Below are 22,415 nucleotides of genomic sequence, written 5' to 3' on the forward strand. Positions count from 1 at the left end.
GGAGCAGCTATATCCGCAAAATGCCTGATAAATCTTATGTAGTAAGAACACAAGCCTAGGAAACTACGGACTTCATGCATAGTCTTCAGCTCTGGCCATTCTTGAATGGCTTGGATCTTTGCCGTATCCATCTGTATCCCATCTTTGGATATTATAGGCCTCAAATAATGGATCTCTTCCAGAAAGAATTCACTCTTCTTGCTGTTTGCATAGAGCTGGTGATTTCACAGCTCTTGGAAAACAGTAGAAAGATGTTCCTTGTGCTCTTCTTCAAACTTAGAGAAGACAATGATGTCATCGAAGAAGGTACCTATGAACTGTCTATAAGGGCAGAAGCATACATTCCTAACTTAGAAAGCACAAGCATACTCAATCAAACTCTCTTTTGAAACTAAAAGAAAAATGGGCTATTCAGCTCCCCGCTTTTTGTTTTTAGCTTATGTTCAATCATTCTAAACATACCTAAGGCCAATACACCATAGATAAAAGACTTCATATCCAAGATTATGCATACTTTTTTCATTAATTTCCTTGAATTATACCTCTTGTGTAATAGTGAAGTGATCAAATCACTACATTAAGTGCTAAAAGACTACTTAGTTGTACAAAGGCGGGAAAATCTATGGAATTGGGAAGAAATGACTCCATATTTTGCCAAATCAAAAACGTTTGAATCAATGTGAGGCATTTTTATAATGTGTAAACTACTATATTCAAGTTGTTCATGTTTATCGTATATATCAACCTCTAATCCTATGGTAAATTGAGAAAGTCTAAGATCTAAGAAAACATAAGAATTCCCTCTTGAAGTGCAGTTTAGTTCACAAGAGTCATGAGGATAGATTCCTTCTCCAAAAGCACAAGCAACTTCGTACATAAAGTCTTGAAAGTCGGGAACATCTGGTACAAATAAATCATCTATAAAACGCCTAACTTGGCTAAGCTTATGTAAAATGATAGGGTAGATATTGATAGAAATAAGACGTTGCATAAACTCAAATTCATAAGTGAAAAGATAAAAGTTTGCTAAAAAGACGGCACAATTAGTACCCATGGGGATTCCTATAATTTATTGAAACAAAGAATCACCTATTGTGATGCAAAGATTATCTAAAAGAAAATCTATCTAAGAGCAAACATCTTCAACACTTACTACCTTTGTGTTTCTTTTCTTTTTAGAACCGATGTCATGATCTTTATTGTTTAGCCACAAAATGTTAAAGCATAAAGCTATTTTCTCAACCTTTAGAACTTTGCATCTATCTTTGTCAAATCTCAGCTTGAAAACTTCAGCCACTAGCTTTTTTATTCTAAACTTCAAGTCTTCCAGCTCGATCTTTGTGTAAAGTGTAGTAAAATCATAGGTTTGAAGGAGAATAGGAGACTCTTTTTCCTGAGGAATTAAAAAATTTTATAACCGGAATCACTCCTACAAAGTCATTTAAAATCCAACTTGAGTGCGAGGGGACATCTACCTCCTTTAATAAGTCCCTCCAAAGTTCATGGACACTAGGCAACATGGCTTTGGAGCAGTAGTTTAGCCATTTAGAGACATCCGGGAAAGTAGTCTCACAAGCAGCTACCTTTTTTGGAGTTTTGTGAAACTTCCAAGCAGCACAAGCAAACCAACCCAAAAGACTGGCAAAAATTCTGGTATTTTGAGATCAAATCCTTTTGAGAAACTAAGGCAGGGACGTAAATTTTGGCAGATGAGTTCATTTCTCTCAAAAGACATTCTAAGTAAAACTTTTTATAAATAAAAACGAAGTTATTGAAACATTTGTCCATATAAGAAATGACAAATTTCCTATGGAATTTTCGAAGAAGAGGTCATCTTCTTTAGAAAGATGGTTACTTTGCTTTGAGCAATTAAAAGAAGGGACTTCTTTTAGTTTCAAAGCAACTTTCTTCAAAATCTTCCCTTTCCATTCTGATAAGATATTTTGAACTCCTAAGCATTCTTCTAATTGCAAAGCAAACTTTGAGATTCCCTTATCAATAGCTTTTAAAAGGCAATGGGCATGACTCTTTAAAAGAGTACAATCGAAATTTCGTGCCTTTCATAAAAAGGTCTCTTTAGTTACTAGAAAGCAAAATTGAGGCATCAGCTGTGACGACATGTCCTAAATCAGCATCAGTAGAAGGTTCTCTAACGATAGAAGATTTAGAATGCTCTGAAAGCCTTTTACCTCTCTCTCCATAGTTGAAATCCTTTTGTTCTAAAGTTTTTGCATACTTCCAACCTACTATTGGATGCTTCCAAATTATTCTCACATAATAAGGGAGAGAATCCTTTACCAGATACTCATATAGCCCAAAAGTAGTGCAAAACATTGTCTTGTGCACATCCTGTGGTGGTTGTATCATGACTTGGTGATAACCACTCTTTAAGCCTATCCTACTGAAAACTGAGGCTCCATTTAACTAGTCCAACACATCATCGATGCGCGGAATCGGGAATCTGTTCTTGATGGTCATCTTGTTCAGTGCGCGATAGTCAACGCACATACGAAATGAATCATCTTTTTTCTGTACAAGAAGTACAAGGGAACAAAAAGCAAAGGAGCTGGGCTGAATCAGCACCTTGGACAACAAGTCCTGCACTTGGGCCATGATTTCTTCTCGCTGAGTTGCACTAACTCTGTATGGGGGCCTATTAGGTGGCTCATTGTCAAGAATAAGCTCTGTGCCATGATCCTTAGGTCTCTCAAGGGGTAACTCCCCTGGCAAAGCGTCAAAAAAACAATCTTTAAAGTTTACAAGAAACTGAAATTTATCTTTATCTGACTCATTCATTTCAGCATGCATTTCAACATCTCTTTCTTTAACAAAAACCGTATATGCTGAAACTGCAGACTTTATTGCTTTTCCAACTGAAACATTAGATAGAATGGGGATGGTCTCCTCTCTATTCCTGGCAACCACACGCTGCGTTGTACCCCTATGTACAAACTCAAGCACTCTCTCAGGAAGGGTTAGCTTCACTGCCTTGCGATGGAACCAAGGCATATCCAAAAACACATCGTGGTGTTTTAATGGGGAGATGAAGAAATCCTTCTGATCCACATAGTTCTATACATGAAGACGGAGCTTCCCTACCAAGGGAGTAACTGGCACAGGGTCACCACAAAACATCTGGCCAGCATCCAGGGCCCTGTCCAACTCCTCCGTCTTTATCCCCAGCTTCAAGGCTAAATCCTCTTAGATGAAGTTATCTGTAGCCCCGAGACCAAACAATATGAGCGCCTGCTAGTCTCTTATCTTGCCCCAAGGAAGCAGCAACTCCCTTTCCTCTGGATTTGTCACTCTGCCCAAAACGTCCAAAATTCCTCCTACCATTGGCTTTTGCTGTCCTGGTGGCTTTCTCTGCTCCTTAGAAGCCAAATGTTTCTCGGGGCACTGGGCAGCCATATGCCCATCCTTCCCACACCTAAAACATTTCCCCTCTTTGCGAAGAATTGCTATTTGCTCAGGGGAAAACTGAGATTTACCTTTAAGGGCTTTTGGTACTTGGTTTCCCCTCAGCTTCTGAGGCTGAAATTCCCTCTTTTGAGCCTTGGGAAACTCCTTTTTCTCAGACTGAGGTGTGGCTGGCTTTTTCTTATCTGCTGTCCCCGCAAAAGAGAAGGCACAGTGGTGGGATCCTACATGTACATTAAGCTTGCCACAGTGGCTGCATGCATGATATCTTGTATGCCCTTGTGTTGCTGGGTATTAACCACAGCCTGTATCTTTGGAGTGAGACCAAACCTCTACTTTCTTACCTGGGTCTTCTTTGAGACCTTCTTGAAGCGAGTAATCTGCAAGTACACATCCCAAAATTTCTGGTTGTAGGCCTCTACTATATCTCTTGCATCCATATGCAAACTGTCGCAGGCAACAAGGATATGGTCTCTTAACTACTTGGACATAAATTGTTGCACTAGCTGTTGCTGTCAGATGTAAACTAACCATGCGCAGCTTGGAGGATTCTGATAAATTCTCAGTGCCAAAAGCTGCATCAAACTGCCTAGTGAACTGAATGGCTTTTTCATACTGGCCATATGGGCCATTAAATGTAGCAAACCTGACAGACTTTCCACCTTCTTTGAACTCCTTAGTGTTTGCTTTCTTACCTGACTTCTTCTTCTTCTTATGCTTTGGCTTCGATGATCCAGAAGAAGACGACGATGAGAATGAGGAGGTTGGAAGAAGGACTTGAAGAGCTATGATGATGCTTAGCCTCCTTCTTGGAAGGTGTACTCCCTTCCTGGCTACCTGCTTTCCTCTTTTTGCTGTCCTCATTTCGAGGTTTCGTGCTCTTCTTCGAAATATCATCTACAGGAAGAACAGGAACTGTATCCAGGGATCTGTCACCTTCTGGGTTGCCCCAAAAGAAACTGTCTACTACTCTTCCTCTGCATGAGGATTTACCAGCCTACGAAACAATGGATCCCTTCCAGCTTCCATGAGCTGTGCCCGTAAATATCTGTAAGTCGCCTCAGTCTTTGACTACACACTCTGCTCTTGCATGACCTGGTCATTCCTGGCACTCTCCTCATGGGAGGGCATGGCATCCTGCTGTGAAGCCATTCTCTGCAAACTTAGCCCCAAATTTGCCAACTCTCACACTGAGTGGGGTAAATTAATGCAAACAGCCCTTTATCTTTCCACTAGAAAAACCTCAGCAAGAGGTGTTTTTAAATCCACACACTTATGCCAACAACTGGCTGTCAAGGTCTGTACCCCTTTTTCTGATACTACAAAAAGCATTCAAAAATGCATCTGACCCCTCTTTTCTCTACTCATAAGCATGCATTTGTAATCTTATGCAAGTTTTGATTTTCTATTGTTTTTCTGATAGATACTGACAATCAAGCTCTACTATGACAGGTAAAACTTTTTTTTTTTGGTAACTGGCTGTTGACTAACTCGCCACAATCTGGTTAGGCTAATCGGACTAACTCTCTCTGATCTGGTTAGGCTTTAACCAGAGTCAATTGACCAGGGTTCAGCTAGCCACAGGTCCTGCCAGCTCAGCTAACTGCCATGTCAGCTTGGCACATGTCAACCACCACGTCTGCATCTTCGTGTCCCTCAATCAGTGTCACGTCATCAGGTGGACTAGCTCCCACATCAGCACCACATATCACTGTACGTATGGTCGCCACATCGGCATCAGTGCCACCTCACTACACACGTGTGCGCCATGTCATCATGCACGTGTGGCACCACGTTACCCTGGAATCAAAAGCCTTTGACAGGCGGAATCTTCATGTCGTGTCTCTTGGCGTAGGGTCACGAGACAAGCTTGAGCATCCGGGAAGCTGAATATTTGGATGCAGCAATTAGATGCCTCTATAGCAAAGGATCTCAACGCTCACGCCACTTTTCGGGCGGAGCAACAAGAGATTCTGATCTCTGTCCCCGGAGCTTTGCTCTCCCCGATTGCTCACTTTGATCCCGTACAACTTCTGTCAAAAAAAACACCTTCCGTCAACGTCTAGTATACAACACCCCATCAGCGTCACCGGATCTAACCACCTGCGCAAGAGCCGCACTCAAGGATCGCACAATCCCACCGGAAGCCAGCGCTGCCTTCTTGCGACACCAATTCAAGCCTCTGGGTTTTCCGTTAGCAAACACATGATCACCACGCTTGCAGTCGCCAACAGGCTAGGCGTAACCAATTGACACCTGGATAGGAGCAACGATGAAGCGCCTGGATGGGGAGCAAGAACACTGTTTGATCGTCAATGGTCATCCACGGCACCTGGAACTCAATTGGCTTCACGCAGAAACAGAAAACAGCTCGATTGGCTTTGTGTAGCAAGGGAAAGCTTCGCAATTGTCTTCACGTAGCAATAGAGAAGTGCAGATTCTTTACTCACAGCTCTCTCTTCCCACAGACAATCTCATTCTCTAACTCTCCCTCTCTATGGAAACACCACTAGGGCCCAGGACAACGTGTCGGGATGGACCTCCCCGAAACATTTTATTGATCAAAAAACGTGTTTACAAGCTTCAGCTCCAAGCTGAAAAACAAAACGTACGTACATCCTTTTTACAAAGAGCTCACAAGCTCATACTTTCTTGGCAACATGCCACTTGTCCAAATCCTAGACTAGCCTTAATTACATGCCTCAAAGGGCAGAATTTGTCCAAATCCTAGACTAGCCTTAATTACATGCCTCAAAGGGCAAATTCTGGGATCTTTGTAGCACAGGGTCCCGCAAACCACTCCTGGTCACCTGCTAGACTCCATATCGCTTAGGCCTTCGGTCCCTCTTGGTAGCTACAGTCATTAACTAAAGCACAACCATAACACCCGTTAATGGTCAGCGATTTGCATGCAAATAATAATCTGTGGACTATTCCTAGTCACTGTGGGCGTCCTCTCCAAGCAATACATGTGTACATAACATAAAACAATTTCTCTGGTCGACCGAGTGGCATGTCGTGGCTAACCGAAGTTAACCCTCTTGGCGTAAGCCAAGTATCGTTGACTGAAGTTCACTCTCTGACTAAAGTCAGCGCTTTGGTTCTTTGGTTAACCATAGAACCATCTTGGCCTAAGCCAAGTCTTCCTAACCGGGATTAGGCTTACTTAACCGGGGTTAAGTATCTTTGACCAAAGCCAATACTTTGACCAATTAAAGATAGCTTTCTGAACATAATTAAATAAATGAAAGACTCTTTAATTATAATCAAATAAATGGTCAACTGAAACTTTGACTTTGGAGTATTTACAACTTGGTGACAGTTCATCTAGAGGATGACAGCCTGGCTCTCACACGGAAGCAGGCTTTCCAGCTCGAGGTAAAGGGAGGTTCCTTATATTGTTTGGTCAGCAAGGAGCCAGTGGTGCACCAGGAGACCACCTAGGTCACTCCAATCCCCACACCATCCCCCATGCCCAAAGATATGTCTGGGAGGCAGTGACTGGCATATCTTGGTTGCAATCTTGTGATAGGGGGCAGCAGACTCAACCTACAAACATCCAGAGCTAATGTCTGGCTGAACATAAATAGTGTTATCTTGGAGCAAGAACAAGACTCAACCTACAAACATCCAGAGTTAATGTCTGGCTGAACATAAATAGTGTTTCATCTTGGAGCAAGAACAGGCAGGCTTCAGGGAAACCTGTCAGCAGCTTGTGTGTTTCTGTAAGGCCTGGCCTGCAGGCACTTTCAACAGTCTCACATATAGAGGAATAGTGTGTTTGGTTTATTTGATATTATGCTAAGGCAAAGTGCCATTGCAAAATCTCTCAAGAAGCTCAATATAAACAAATTCAATTTTGCATCCTATTAAGTAACAAATGTCAAAATTAGGTGTTATGCCTAAAATCCACACACAAAGATAGCTAGCATTGAGAACAAGTTGGGATAGGGCAATTAGAAAAATACTGTTTGGGAGGCCAGTGCTAGGGAGAGATCCCTTGGCAACCCTGCTGCCACACCACCATCTGCTAGGGCCTCAATTGCAAGATATATATATGCTGGCCCACTCCCACTGCAGAAGACCAGACACCAATAAGTAAAGACTGATTGCAAATACACAGCAGCATTGCCGATGTCCACTTCTCTAGTCACTATTAAAAGGCCCTCTGACCAAAAATCGTTAGGATAATCAACAGATGTTTCTAATACATGCCTCAAGCCTGTCACAGCATTTAGTAATTTCTCATCTGCTACATGAATATCTCCAACGGCTTCAAAAAGTGTCTTGACCATAAGTGAGTCTTGCTGGGTTGCTTGATCACCTAGACTCATTACTGCAAATATATAAAACTAGTTAAAGCCCTGTAAGCAAACAGAGAATTCCCCAAGACTTTCATGAAACCTTCCAGAACTACACCTACCAGTATCCACCAATGTCTGATGTATAATCACTTCTGAATTCTTATTTTTTATAAAAATTGATTTTCAAAAGGCGAACTAAAAGGTTTATGAATTTTGCCTGCTGCTGCTTCCCCTACAAGACAAGGAGTATTGGGCATAACCCTCACAACCCGTGCATCTCCCGCCCATCCCTGGTCCGAGATAAAAGCATACGTGCATAAATTATATAAACTAAGAAGCTTGGGCTAGAGTAGATTGTTTTGGTCGGGTTAGGCATGAGTCAAAGAGCAAAAGGAGGATGGATTGAAGATAAAACATGGAAACAGGAATTATGCGATGAGCCACCTGCAACTTTCGTATGGTGACCCCAGCTGCAATTGATACTAACAGCTTTTCCTTCGTAAAATGTGCCTTCAGATCCAAAAGAACTTTCTGAACTGCAAGGGAACCATCCAAGCAGATTATAAATCCTTTCTACATTTAAAAAGATCACCATTAGATACAAGCTCACAAACTCTTCTACAAGAAAACTAAAAGATTGAAGGAGAATGACATTAACTTACCGACTTGAGGTTTCACAGCAAGTATCAGAACATCACTATTGTCAACAACCTGCCAGAAAAGCAATCAGTTTTCCACCAATCTCTATATTCACTTTTCTTTCAAAAAAACATATACTTCTTCAGAAAAACAAAAATTTCTTATTAAACTAGTATCAGCACAAATTCAATGAAAAGGTAAGAAATCAGATAAACCTGTAGCTAGGGCTACAACGCAAATTTAAGTGCCTCAATAACTGCTTACAGGGCAAATTCGGGGTAAGCAAGGTCAGCTTCCAAAGGAGTAATTTGCTCCGTACACTGCAGAAGAATGGATGCCCCTGCTAGGTCTCTCTTTTCTGTATGTAAACTACTCGGTGCTTTCTATCAATTCAGACAACGGATTTTGCAGACCAAAATCCGAACATCCCAACTCCAATGAATGAGATGATTGCGAGTTGCCAAACACATATACTTGAACTTAAGAGTTTGCAATTAAGCTGGAATTAAGACTTATACAGCTTAAACACAAAGTGACATCATTGGAAAATGCAATATGATTGAAGGGCCAAGACCCCCCCCCCCCTTATCCAGGCTCACTTTATTCTTGAAAATGGAGATACAAGACCAAGGTGCAATGCACCTTCCAAACTGATGAACTCAGTGAAAACCTAGGACCTAGATACAAGACTCAAGAGCATATGTACAAGGTAGACAACAAAAAGGAGGACTCCAAGCTCAGGTTTCAACTCTTGGCTTAACCCAATCCACAAGGAAGAAGCCTGCAACAATCACCACTTACATCCAACGTTAGAGACAAGCACTAGTTTCTAGAAAGATAGTAGAAACAACATGAAATAGTGCTGTAAATGAGATAAACTTGACAATACAGGCTCCCTTCGTGACTTGACCCTTTTGTAGATGAAGTCCTTGATGCCTCTGAAGCTACCTTGGGTGAGGAGAGTGTGGAAATGGGGCTGGAATGAGAACAGCTTAGAAAAACAGCCTGTAGGCTAGAGAGAGAAAGCTTTTATGGAGTGATAGCTGTAGAGAGAGAGTGCCAATGCTGATCCCAAGGGAGGAGATGTAAGAGAGGAGCTGCTGCTGTTCCAGAGGTGCACAGAAAGGCAGATTTCTGCAAGGGAAATGGGCTGGAACAGTAGAGAGAGAAATTCTGCAGTAGAGAGAGAAAGACTGCAGCAGGAGAGAGAAAGGGGCTGTGGCTGCTCCAGGCTAGGTGAAGGAGAGAGGATGCTGCTACTGTTCCAGAAGAGCTGAGAGGGGGCAGATTTCTGGAGAGGAGGGGCTGGAACTGTAGAGAGAGAAAGTGCTGCTGAGGTGAGAGAATGGCCTGAGGAGAAGCTGGCTGCACCCAAGGAGCTGGAGAGGTTCTGCTGCATCATCCAAAAGGAGGGAGAAGAAAAGTGACGAAATTTTCATGTGTGGAATGAAGGGGAGAGGCCTTCTTTTATAGGCTCAGCCCCCCCCTTAGGCCTAGAGTGGAAGGTGGACACTTGTTCCAGATTTTTGGTACAACCTGCCCCAAATCTACCATATTTGGGGCCAAACACTTGGCCTGCATGCCCTGCCATTTGCCATGCATGCTGCCACATGTGTGGGACAGGTGGACTGACCTGCCAGCTCAGATTCCATGTGGTAGTCTGCCACGTGTCAGCTGCCACGTCACTCCCAAAAACCCTAAAATTTCAAAGTTGTCAGAATTTAATTCTGATCGCACCCACGGGTTCCTAACAGCTTAGACTATCTATTGACGTACTCTAAGGTCATAATTGAGCCATACTGAGCTCATTTGTTTGTCGTCTTATCTTGTATCTCCATTACTCTTGGCATGCTGCCAGGCCCACACCCAAACCTCAAGGAATATTCTCTTGAATGGTTCCTAGGTCGGTATGCAATCTGTGCATTTGATTGGTCCCATGTTTGGGTACTCAGGTGGGGTGTGGTTTCTAGATGTCCCTCTCAAAGAGAGGCCATCACTCTTGTGGGTCACTAATGCCCATAACCCCAAGCAAGGGGGTCCACCCTCAAATGCTAGACCTAGTCCCCATTATCCGTAACTAAACAGTAGAAAAACATTTCATTTCTTAATAAGCATACTATTGAAAAACAAAAAGAAATAGTACCAAGCAAGTGGATACATGTTGAAGCAGGATGACATTCCCTCCGTCTTTCATTCGGTTGTCCGCAACTGAAATGCTTCCTCATAAGCATCCAGGATTTTAGGACACTCCTGAAATGTAGCTCTATCCACCCATTGGGCATCGGTGGATGGGAGCCCTCTAAACTTCAAAAGGTACATTTTGCGAGTCGTCCCTCGACGTCCCATAGTGAAGTTATGCAAAATAATTTGCTCTGGGATCAACAAGATCTCAGTGTCCTCTACTTCAAGTGCATCGTCCAGTGTGGGCTCTTGAGGTGGTTCCCCAATGAAGGGTTTCACCAAGCTTACGTGGAAGACGTTGTGGATCTTCCAATGCTCTGGAAGTCTCAATCGGACTAAGACATCATTTATTACCTGCAATACCTGAAAAGGACCATAATATCGAAAGGATAGCTTGAAGTAGATGCGCTTTTTGTCCACTTTGGTTTTTAACCAGGCTTTCTCAAATTTCAATAAGACCCATTGGCCTTCTTTCACTGCAAACGCCCTCCGTCTTTATTTGCAGCTGCTCTTTGTTTCTCCTGTGCCTTTTGAATGGCTGCTCGAATTGTGGCATAAGCAGAGTCATAATCCTCCACGAATTGATCAGCGGCAAAGATTTTCTCTTTTGTTTGCATGAGTGGAGTTGGTAAAGATCTACCATATACAATTTCGAAAGGAGCTTTTCCAATGGAGGAATGAATTGTGTTGTTATAAGCAAACTCCACAAGAGGAAGGAATTTCTCCCAAAAGGTTTGCTGGTCATGCACATAAAATTTCAGCAAATCCAAGAGTGTACTATTCGTAACTTCAATTTGGCCATCCGTTTGAGGATGAAAAGCTGAGGAGAAACTTAGAAGAGTTCCAAGGTTCTCAAACAAAGCCTGCCAGAAGTTACTAGTGAACTTTGAGTCTCTATCTGATACTATAGACTTGGGCATGCCGTGGTGTCTAAAGATGTGTCTAATAAATAAATGGGCAGCTTCAGGTGCCTTGAGATTCTTTCTGCAAGGAATGAAGTGGGCTTGCTTGCTGAATCGATCTACTATCACCCAAATCATGCCATGGCTGAGCAAAATCAGCATCTCCCTCATAGAATTCTTTGAGGGCTGTTAGCTCATCATGATAGGGAACTGAAATATGGTGAAGCTGTGGTCTACGAGAAAGGGCATCAGCCTGAAAATGAAATGATTGCAGAAAGGTAGACCATTTCATATGTCTCTCTCTGATCAGAGGTTGAGTTAGAAAATATTTAAGACTTTCATGATCAGTTTTTTCAAGAAAATATATCCCTAAAAGATAATGTTTCCAATGTTTGAGAGCATGAATTACAGCTAAGAGTTCTTTTTCATAGATATCATAATGAAGTTCAGCATCTCTTAGCCGTCGGCTTTCAAAGGCCACAGCATGACCATCCTGGGTAAGAGAAGCCCCAAGGCAATCGCCACTGGCATCAGCTGCTACTAGGAATGGTTTCCTTAAGTCAGGAATGATAAGTACAGGAGCTGTAGTCAGGGCATGCTTTAGAGCATTAAAAGAGTCCTTTTCTTTTTGGGTCCATCTGAACTTCAGATTTTTCTTAGTGAGATCATGTAGAGGGGCTGCAAGTTCAGCAAAATGCCAAATAAACCTTCGGTAATATGAGCATAGGCCTAGAAAAGACCTTACCTCATGGGCATTCTTCAAGTCAGGCCACTCTACAATTGTCTGTATCTTGGCTGGGTCCATACAGACACCTTCTCGTGAGATAATGTGACCAAGATAGTGAATCTTAGGAAGAAAGAACTCACTTTTCTTCTCATTGATGTGAAGAGCATTTTCAGCTAAGATTTGAAATACAATCTTTAGATGTTCCTTATGCTCTTCCTCATTCTTGCTGAAAATGAGGATGTCATCAAAGAAGACGGCAGTGAACTGTCTATAGTTCCTGAACAACCGTTCCATCAGTCGATTGAACGTGGCTGGGGCATTAGTAAGGCCAAATGGCATTACCATATATTCATACAGCCCAAATGTGGTTCGAAAGGCTATTTTATGAATGTCCTCAGGTACAACTCGTACCTGATGGTAGCCACTCTTAATATCTATGCGGCTGAAAATTTCAAATCCTCCTAAACGATCAAAGATATCGTCTATATGAGGAATTGGGAAACGATTCTTAACTGTCTGTTTGTTAAAGGCTCTATAGTCTATGCACATCCTTATCCTGAAGGTTTTATCCTTCTTTTGGACTAGTAAGACAGGAGAGCAAAAAGAAGAACTACTGGGTTGGATCAATCCCTTGTCCAAGAGTTCTTGGACTTGCTTGAAGATTTCATCTTATTGAAATTGACTAACTCTATATGGGGGTCTATTTGGAAGTGAAGACCCTGGAACTATGTCAATTTTGTGATCCTCTGGTCTCTCAGGAGAGAGGTGACTAGGAAGTTCCTAAGAGAAGCAACTAGAGAATTCCTGAAGGAAATCTAATCTTTCTTTTGTGAGAGGATCTGACTTTTCTTCACTTGGTTGCTTATCGTGTACAAACACTAGAAAAGAACATACTCCTTTCTTAAGCAAATTGGGAGATCGTGCATGACCTACCATAGGAATGGTGTTTCCTGAAACTCCCGCTGTAATGCTCACATCTCTACCCTTATGTTGGAGGGTTAGAATATTCTTCACATAATCGATTCGGGGGTTGACTTGCTTATGCCAGGGCATGCCGAGAATTACATCTGATCCTTGAAGTGGTGCCACCTGGATGTGTACCCGAAGCTTGCCGATGATGGGGTACACCTTCTCTTCTTGGTTCTTGAAGACTGCACTTGCCTCCAAGGCTTCTCCTTTATCCTCTGGGGCTATCCCAAGGTTCTGTGCCATCTCATGAGAAATAAAGTTGTGAGTAGCTCCACTATTGAACAAAAACAAAGCGGATTGATCCTTTACCTGACCCCATGTTTTCAACAAACTATGGGTGTCGCTTACAGCTCCCTTTTCTGGAGGTGCTTCCACCTTGTTAACTACCAAAACTGGCTTTTTGAGGGCTGCTTCTTTATTGCTGCTGTTTTTGGCAGCTTGAGGGCATTCGTAGAAGTTGTGGCCTCGATCATCACACTTGAAACACCGCCCTTCGGAGTAATACTTTTGCTTCTGTTGTGGAGACAATGAGCTGAAAGTGCGGGCTGCTTTCTTCGAAGGAGGCTGGCTGGCTGACTTTTGCTCTTTTGATGCATCCTTTGCTATCTCCTTACCCTTTTGTTCCTTGGAAGAGGTTCCCTGGGACTTCCGCTTGTTGTTGCTGCCATTCCGCTTGTTGGAGAAAGATTGTTTCTTCTCCACCTTCAAGGCGATGTTGATGGTGTCTTCGAGAGAAGTAGGAGTGGCAATGTCCACCTCATGCTGAACGCATGGCAAATGGCAGGGCATGCAGGCCAAGTGTTTGGCGCCAAATCTGGTAGATTTGGGGCAGGTTGTGGGCTGTCCTCTTTGGGACTGCAACCCACCAAAAATCTAGGACAAGTGTCCACCTTCCACTCTAGGCCTAAGGGGGGGGCTGAGCCTATAAAAGAAGGCCTCTCCCCTTCATTCCACACATGAAAATTTCGTCACTTTTCTTCTCCCTCCTTTTGGATGATGCAGCAGAACCTCTCTAGCTCCTTAGGTGCAGCCAGCTTCTCCCCAGGCCATTCTCTCACCTCAGCAGCACTTTCTCTCTCTACAACAGCACATTCTCTCTCTACAGTTCCAGCCCCTCCTCTCCAAAAATCTGCCCCCTCTCAGCTCTTCTGGAACAGCAGTAGCATCCTCTCTCCTTCACCTAGCCTGGAGCAGCCACAGCCCCTTTCTCTCTCTTGCTGCAGACTTTCTCTCTCTACTGCAAAATTTCTCTCTCCATTGTTCCAGCCCATTTCCCTTGCAGAAATCTGCCTTTCTGTGCACCTCTGGAACAGCAGCAGCTCCTCTCTTACATCTCCTCCCTTGGGATCAGCATTGGCACTCTCTCTCTACAGCTATCACTCCATAAAAGCTTTCTCTCTCTAGCCTACAGGCTGTTTTTCTAAGCTGTTCTCATTCCAGCCCCATTTCCACACTCTCCTCACCCAAGGTAGCTTCAAAGGCATCAAGGACTTCATCTACAAAAGGGTCAAGTCACGAAAGGAGCCTGTACTGTCAAGTTTATCTCATTTACAGCACTATTTCATGTTGTTTCTACTATCTTCCTAGAAACTAGTGCTTGTCTCTAATGTTGGATGTAAGTGGTGATTGTTGCAGGCTTCTTCCTTGTGGATTGGGCAAGCCAAGAGTTGAAACCTGAGCTTGGAGTCCTCCTTTTTATTGTCTACCTTGTACATATGCTCTTGAGTCTTGTATCTAGGTCCTAGGTTTTCACTGAGTTCATCAGTTTGGAAGGTGCATTGCACCTTGGTCTTGTATCTCCATTTTCAAGAATAAAGTGAGCCTGGATAAGGGGGGGGGGGGGGCCGTCTTGGCCCCTCAATCATATTGCATTTTCCAATGATGTCACTTTGTGTTTAAGCTGTATAAGTCTTAATTCCAGCTTAATTGCAAACTCTTAAGTTCAAGTATATGCGTTTGGCAACTCGCAATCATCTCATTCAAATGCCTCTGCAAAATCCGTTGTCTGAATTGATAGAAAGCACCGAGTAGTTTACATTGGTATCAGAGCTTAGGCAGCACATTTGTAAACTACTCGGTGCTTGGTCCTGTACTCTGTGCTTTTGTAAACTACTCGGTGCTTGGTCCTGTACTCTGTGCTTTTGTAGTTTACAAAAGCACAGAGTACAGGACCAAGCACCGAGTAGTTTACAAATGTACTGCCTAAGCTCTGATACCAATGTAAACTACTCGGTGCTTTCTATCAATTCAGACAACGGATTTTGCAGAGGCATTTGAATGAGATGATTGCGAGTTGCCAAACACATATACTTGAACTTAAGAGTTTGCAATTAAGCTGGAATTAAGACTTATACAGCTTAAACACAAAGTGACATCATTGGAAAATGCAATATGATTGAGGGGCCAAGACGCCCCCCCCCCCCTTATCCAGGCTCACTTTATTCTTGAAAATGGAGATACAAGACCAAGGTGCAATGCACCTTCCAAACTGATAAACTCAGTGAAAACCTAGGTATCTGTAGTACTTCCTGTATGATTTTTTGCTTGCAATTGTTCTCCATCTTCTTTACTTTTTTCTCGAGAGCTGCAACCATGAGTCTGAGCTCCCTTACTTCTGCTGTAGAAAATACATTTGCTCTTGTGGGTTTGTGCTAATCCTCTGCTTGCCCAGTGATAAGCATGTCATCCACATAAAGAATCAAAATGAGTAAATCTGCTCCACATTAAATGTTTTTCTTGTAGGCATGTTCTTTTTTTTTTTTTGCAAAAAGAGACTTCTATTAAGTATTAAGGAAAACCGTTAGAGCAAGCTCCATACGGGATACACCATGCAATGTATGAAAAGCTCAAAAGCCAAAAAGAGAGGATTGGGGCTGATAGTGCCATCTCAATCCTATAGAATCCTCCGAGAAAAAGAGAGAACCCCTCCAAACTCGTAGGAATACAGTCCTCCTAGAAGAGGCTGCCCGTAAAGGGCCCTGCACGCTAGCCCAAATGGCTATCAAAGTATGAACTGTGTCAATCCAAATACCCGTGAACAAGTGTGAAGGGTGTCTCTGGGGGCCATCCAGGGCCTTTGTACATTTGGCTCTCCAGATGTGCCAAGAGGAAATGCTAGCCAGAATCTCCCAGGAAGTGTCCATTGAAGCATGAGAAGCTCTAAAGGGAGTAAATGGTACATCCTGAAGAGAGCAGGTCTCTATCACCTGCCTACGGATCGAGAGTGCCCAAGAAGAAGGCTCATCCTCATAAAACATATGGGGCCCAGTAAGGGATAACAAGGCGACCGAGCCCCAAGTCATGAAGAAAGGGGAGGTATGAAAAATGTTGAGTATCCGAGCAACCCCTTTCCAAACAGTCCTCGCCTGCCTGCAGTCCCAAAGGCAATGTCGCACTGACTCCTCTGCAGAATGACAACGAGGGCAAGTAGGGTCAGCTCCAAATCATGATCTCCACAGGTTCACTGCAACTCCTCCATGAATAGAAAGCCAAAAGAAAAGAGTGATCTTTCTATTTCTAAGGGATTTCCAAAGCCGCCTCCAAAAGTTCCTACGCAAATCTGCGGTGATGAAGCAGCTGTCCCAATGGGGGGCTCTGGAGGGAATCCAACCCCTACTGCTCAACTGAAATCTCCTGGCACAAATGTAATTGCCCAAGAAAATCATTTCTTGCCATTGCAAAATCCCCTAGTAAATAAATGTGACTACACAAATGCAATGGCCCAAGCCTCGAGCAAATGAGCTTGCTGCCCAATGGGGGGCTCTGGAGGGAATCCAACCCCTATTGCTCAACTGAAATCTCCTGGCACAAATGTAATTGCCCAAGAAAATCATTTCTTGCCATTGCAAAATCCCCTAATAAATAAATGTGACTGCACAAATGCAATGGCCCAAGCCTCGAGCAAATGAGCTTGCTGCCCACAAAAAGCTGACTGCAAATTTCTGCCAATGTCAGGCAAAATGTGACAGCAAACACCTGCAAATGCGACTGCAATGTCCGCAAAAAATCTGAGCCAAATGCACAAATCTGCCCACTGAAATCGCTGGTAGGTACCTGAAAAGGAAAATCCCTGGTGCACAAAGGCCAATGCAAAGCAAGGGGAGCATAAGCCCCAATTTGAGACAAGCCAAATGTGAAAAAGTAGAGGACAAGGTCTTACCAGGCAATCCCAAGGTAGTAGACAGAAAATTTGTCAAAAGCCCCAAATTTTAAGAGGGCAACTGTGCCAAAAAGAGGGCAAATGCAAGAAAATGCAAATGTCACTGTACTGGCCAATCTTACTGCAATGTGCTGTTAGTAGACACAAAAGCCCCAAATGTTGGCTGCTCTGGCAATGCCTAAGTCAACTGAGTTGACTAGTCCACAAAGTGTGAGCTGCAAACTACAAATGGGAACCAAACGAAAGCATGTTCTTGGAGCTAACTGGAAGTCGAAACAGTCCTACAATTGGACAGAAAATCCCTACACCCGAATGGACTGTCCATACAGCCTGAAAATCAACAGCAGCTGGAACCTCCATAACAATGTCGCAACTGAGCAACAAGGTCTAAAACAGTGGCGTGACTGTTTTTGGCGGTGAGAAGAGGCCAACTGACCACTCGCTTCGAAACTGCAATGCAGATCTCCAAACAAAGGCCAGATAACCAGACAAAGTGGCGGCGCAAATGTCTGTTGTTGGCGAGAATTGAACTAGCAATAGCTGTCTGGAAATGGGGGAAATGGGGCCAACTGAACAGGTTGTTGAGAAGAACCTTATTCAACTCGTCGCAACTACAGGTCAAAGCTGGACTCAGCAAATGGAACACTGAAAGGGCAGCACAGCTCTGAGTGTTGAAAGTGACTCGTTGCAGGTCGCAACTGCAAGTTGAAATCAGTATTGTTGGTTGCAGCTGGCTGACTTTGGCCACAGCCTTGCCATCATTGAAGCAGCACTTTGCAGTTCACATGATCTACTTTGAGAGGCACCTTTTGTACTTCAGTTTGTATCATATTTTGGACCTGATCTATGCCAAAAATTTGGTTGTCTATCTAGCCGTCTATTCCACAAATCTGTGCATGGTTTATTCAGTAGGATCTAAAGGCTTTGTGTGATCCTGGGCAACATAATCTTCCACTGCACTTGAGGCTTGGCCAAGGAAACACGACTTAAGCTTTCATCCGGTGAAAGCTAGATGTAAAGCAGCAAATGCAGCCACTAGTTGCTTTGCCATTGCAAAGAATCTCATAGTTCATGCCCCCATGAAACACATTCAAAATCGTCATCATTACATTTGGGGTATGTATCAAGAATGTTCCATTGACCTCATCTATTGTCATTTGTGGACAATGTGGCAAATATCTTTACCAAAGCCTTTCTACAGATTCGCGTGTCCATCTTTAAGCAAGCTTGGGGATGAGGGATCTTATTTAAAAAAAGGGACAGTAAAATCTCATGCTTTATAAATGCTACCACAATTTGGGTTACTCCTATAGGTTGTCATATCCCCATGGGATGAATTTGTGCAACCATGGTACTTCAGGTACCCCAGATACCCTTGAAACGTTTTCAAAAGTGCTTCAGCAGTGAGAGGGACATTGAAGTGAACCCTCAACAAGGTAGGGTAATGCAGGTTGATGAATCAAGTTTTGACCTTCTAGGGTTAGGGTTTCAGACTAATTCAAGTCCCTTTTAATTTTGTGATTGCTTTTTCTTGAATAGACTCATATCTTGCTTCTCCACTCTACTATCTTGTGTCTTTCAAACATGTGTATGTAAATGTATGCAATACATACATGTATATGCATGCATACATGCGCATATATTCATACATACGTATAAATACACACATACATATACAAGCACGCACACTTGCATGCATACATATTCATATACACATACAAATGTTGACATGACTTTGAGAGAGCACAATTATTGTGAACTTTTTTGAGGTCAACTGGTGGCTGTTTGCATTCCGGAACTAAAACACATACCTATCAATGAAGTTTAACACTCAACCCCAACCCCATTCCTACCTCCCCCTGTCATGACAAGAGAAATCACTAATCCGTGATTAGTAGACATTAAAACATTATTATATATTATACGCCAATGGTGTAACATGTATATGTATTTATGATGGAAACCGACCGATTTGTTATGGCGGTGGATCATCTCAATAGATAGGACTAGTCGAGCTAGAGCCACTACTTCAGATGGCATCGAATTTGGACATGTGACACTTATTCTATTAATAAAAATGTGCACACACGTGTCTAGGTCCTAGGGGCAATAGGAAAGGAAGGGTGCATTAAGGTGCATTGAATGGTAGATGCATGGGTCATAGGCTAAGGGTAGGTGTTAATGGGAAGATGGAACTTGAGTGATCTCAAGGGACATTAATGATAGGGTATCACCCTTTCATTGTGAATCTCCCGTAGCATTCTCTTTTTTAGTGGATCACTTCAGAGTTTTTGGTTGTGTTGCATATGCCCATGTGCCTGTGGAGTTCAAACACAAGTTGTCAGATAAGGCACTAAAATGCATTTTTATGGGATATAGTTCACAAAGCAAAGGCTATCGTCTCTACAATCCTGCTACACGCAAGATTTTTGTCAGTAGAAATGTCATATTCTCTGAAAATTCTGCACATACAAATGCTGAATTTCAGATTTCAGCCTCTTCAGATAATGTGTTTGAGGGGATGCTTCCTATAGCATTTGGTTCCCCCGCTGAAAATCAAAATTTACAGCAACCTCCGCCAGCTCCACAAGTACAGATTCAGCCCCTAGCTGAATTGGTACAACCTCAGGGTGTGGATGAAGTTGTCAGGCAAGAAATTCAAGAGATACACGCAGCCAAAACAGTCTTGCATTGGTTGCTTCAGACTCTCAGGGAGAGTAGGCTTGAAGCTCCATTGCCTGGTAGAACTCGTAGTGCAGTAAGGCACATGGAGCTCCATGCATTCATCCGCCATCTCTCTCCCACCTTGCATGTAGGTCGAAATAGAAACAAGTACTCTCACGAGGGCGCTCTTCCCCATTGGAGGGCCAATTGGCATTCAAATTCTGCATGCATTGCACACATTTGCATTCTTGAGAAATCGGTTCTTCACACCCCCCACCCAAAAAAAGTCTACCAGAAGAGGCTGTATAGCCAACCCAATAGTCTACCCCTCCCGATGGGCTACCAATCTACTGGCTCTCTCTACTGCAATGCAATGAAGCAATCTGCCTGCTAACGCATGCTGCCATATACCCTCTTGCCAGTGCTACTGCTATGCTCCCAAAGCCTATTGGGCTGCTTACACATGGCCCCAACACTGTCCTTCCATCATGTGGAAGCTCCATTCTTGTCCCCACCTGTGGAGATCTAATAACATGTACATTCTGTTGTCTACAGCACATGATGGTAGTTTGAGAACCCAATGTCTCTCAAAACAAGGCTCACAACCATAGGTATGCCCATCCATTCAACATAGTTCTCTGGTTGACTCATGACAACGTATTTTTAACTAGCCAGTCATGCCCCAAGTCTAATATATGCAATGTGGTCGACATTAGTGTCCGTTGATGTTGAATGATATTGGACATGAAGCCAGCTTGCTGGTCAATACTACACATTCATTTACCCTTGGAAATATAATGTTGGTTCCAGCTATAGCTGGTTGGCTGATACTCTTAAATATGCAAATGTTGTCAACATTAAGTGTCCATCAATGCACCAGCCAGCTGACCTGTTTTATTCGGTATGAAAATATTATGAGAGCCACTTGGAGAGAACAAGCATCACTAGAGCATATTCATGAGCATTTTTTAGGCATATGGAGACTTAATCTATCAACAAAGCTAGGTGCTTTGTTACTTTGCAACACTTAGAGAGAGAAAAAGCATCACTGTAGCATATTCAAGCAGATTTTTTAGGACAAATGAAGCCTTAATCTATCAACAAATGTGTGTGCTTTGTTACCTTTATTGATGATTATTCAAAAAGAAAATATGGGTTACTTTCTTAAGCACAATCATAACGTAGCTAAGCTCTTGATCATTGTCAGTTATGGGAACGATATGTTATGATGGTAGAGTTTTCCTAAAACAATAAATCCCAAGGCACCATCGGACGTGATGAATGACGACTGAGAATTCAAGCATAAAAGACACGAGATCTTCCTAACTATTGTGTACTACTTTACTTATGATGCTGGCATAAATGCCCTAACTACTGTCTGTACATGGGTGCCAAATTGACATACAAAACTGAGCTGAAAACTTTGAGGCGGAAACTGTGACTGTGGAAGAACAAGCTATGCTGCGGAAACTGACTATCCAAACCTCAACCTTGATGCTGTCCAAACCCTGCTGCGATGCTGCATGGAGATGATCCCTTCAATCACGAGCTGTTGGAGCTGCTATACGGCTGCCTCTGGACCTTGATTGGCAAGGCATAATGGCTTGGAGTTGAGGCCGGGAGGGCTGGAACTGAATGCCAAACTAGGGCAGCAAAGGCCCCTTCTATAGGCCTGGAAATGGCCGACTGGTTGACCGACCTGCAGGTCGGGTCAACCAACTCGACTGGTCGGGTCAGTTGACCCGACCTGGTGAGCATTACCCGCTGACCTTGGGCAACCCAGCTGGCCCTTGGTTGGGCTGGTCCCAAAAGTGGGTGTAGAAGCTGCATCTGGATACTGCGAATACCTGACAGTGCAGCCAGGTGTCACTGCAACCTGTGCCTGGCACTGTTGCATGTAACAAGATGGCTCCCACATGGGCAGCAGAGACAGATCCTTCTTGATGTTGTTTTAGGGCAGCCAAGGAGGCCACCCTGGCCAGCAAATTTGGCTGACAGTAAGCCCAGTATGTGCCCTGCTTGTGGGGCTGTGTATGGTCTGTTGGGCTAGGGAAGGACAGCAGCCAGGACCTATGGGGCTTGAAATTGTGCAGCACATCCCGTGGGCAGGGCCCCGCATTGAGAGGAGCAGGATAGCCAGCACAGTGGGCGCCTGCTTGGCAGGGCCCTTATACAGGCTGGAGGGGACAGTTTAAGTCAGCAGATCCACAGACCAGGTTCGCTGGTCTGTGGCAGGTCGGTTGGTTGAAGGACTGGGTCGGCCTGTCTGGTGCCTTACCTAGCCCAATAAAAGGGCACCTTGGGGGGACAGCATTCAGTTCAGTGTGGAGCAGCCCTCAGCCTGTATGGGGGCAGATCATGGTGCATGCTTTGAGCTGTAAGGAGAGAACAAGACTGTCGGGAGGGAGCAGCAAGCAAAGCTCAATCAGAAGCAGCTACTCAAGCCTATT

General features: G+C 43.5%; 1 protein-coding gene and 1 pseudogene across 1 annotated transcript in view; both read right to left on the reverse strand.

Moving 5' to 3' along the window:
• P5CR (pyrroline-5- carboxylate (P5C) reductase) overlaps positions 1 to 22,415 on the reverse strand; it is a 52,136-nt gene that overhangs the window by 25,407 nt on the left and 4,314 nt on the right. Inside the window, exons 2-6 of the mRNA XM_087378011.1 lie at positions 8,387 to 8,435; positions 8,169 to 8,260; positions 7,942 to 8,014; positions 7,636 to 7,756; positions 7,389 to 7,494 (exon numbers count right to left, since the gene is read on the reverse strand). Of these exons, the coding sequence (XP_087234137.1) occupies positions 7,389 to 7,494; positions 7,636 to 7,756; positions 7,942 to 8,014; positions 8,169 to 8,260; positions 8,387 to 8,435 (441 nt within the window). The remainder of the gene's footprint in view (positions 1 to 7,388; positions 7,495 to 7,635; positions 7,757 to 7,941; positions 8,015 to 8,168; positions 8,261 to 8,386; positions 8,436 to 22,415) is intronic.
• LOC147899582 (uncharacterized) lies at positions 225 to 1,520 on the reverse strand (annotated as a pseudogene).

The sequence above is a fragment of the Dipteris shenzhenensis genome, chromosome 8 (assembly GCF_047967505.1).
Source record: "Dipteris shenzhenensis isolate YYH24624 ecotype China chromosome 8, Dip_SZ_1.0, whole genome shotgun sequence".
Classification (NCBI taxonomy): domain Eukaryota; kingdom Viridiplantae; phylum Streptophyta; class Polypodiopsida; order Gleicheniales; family Dipteridaceae; genus Dipteris; species Dipteris shenzhenensis.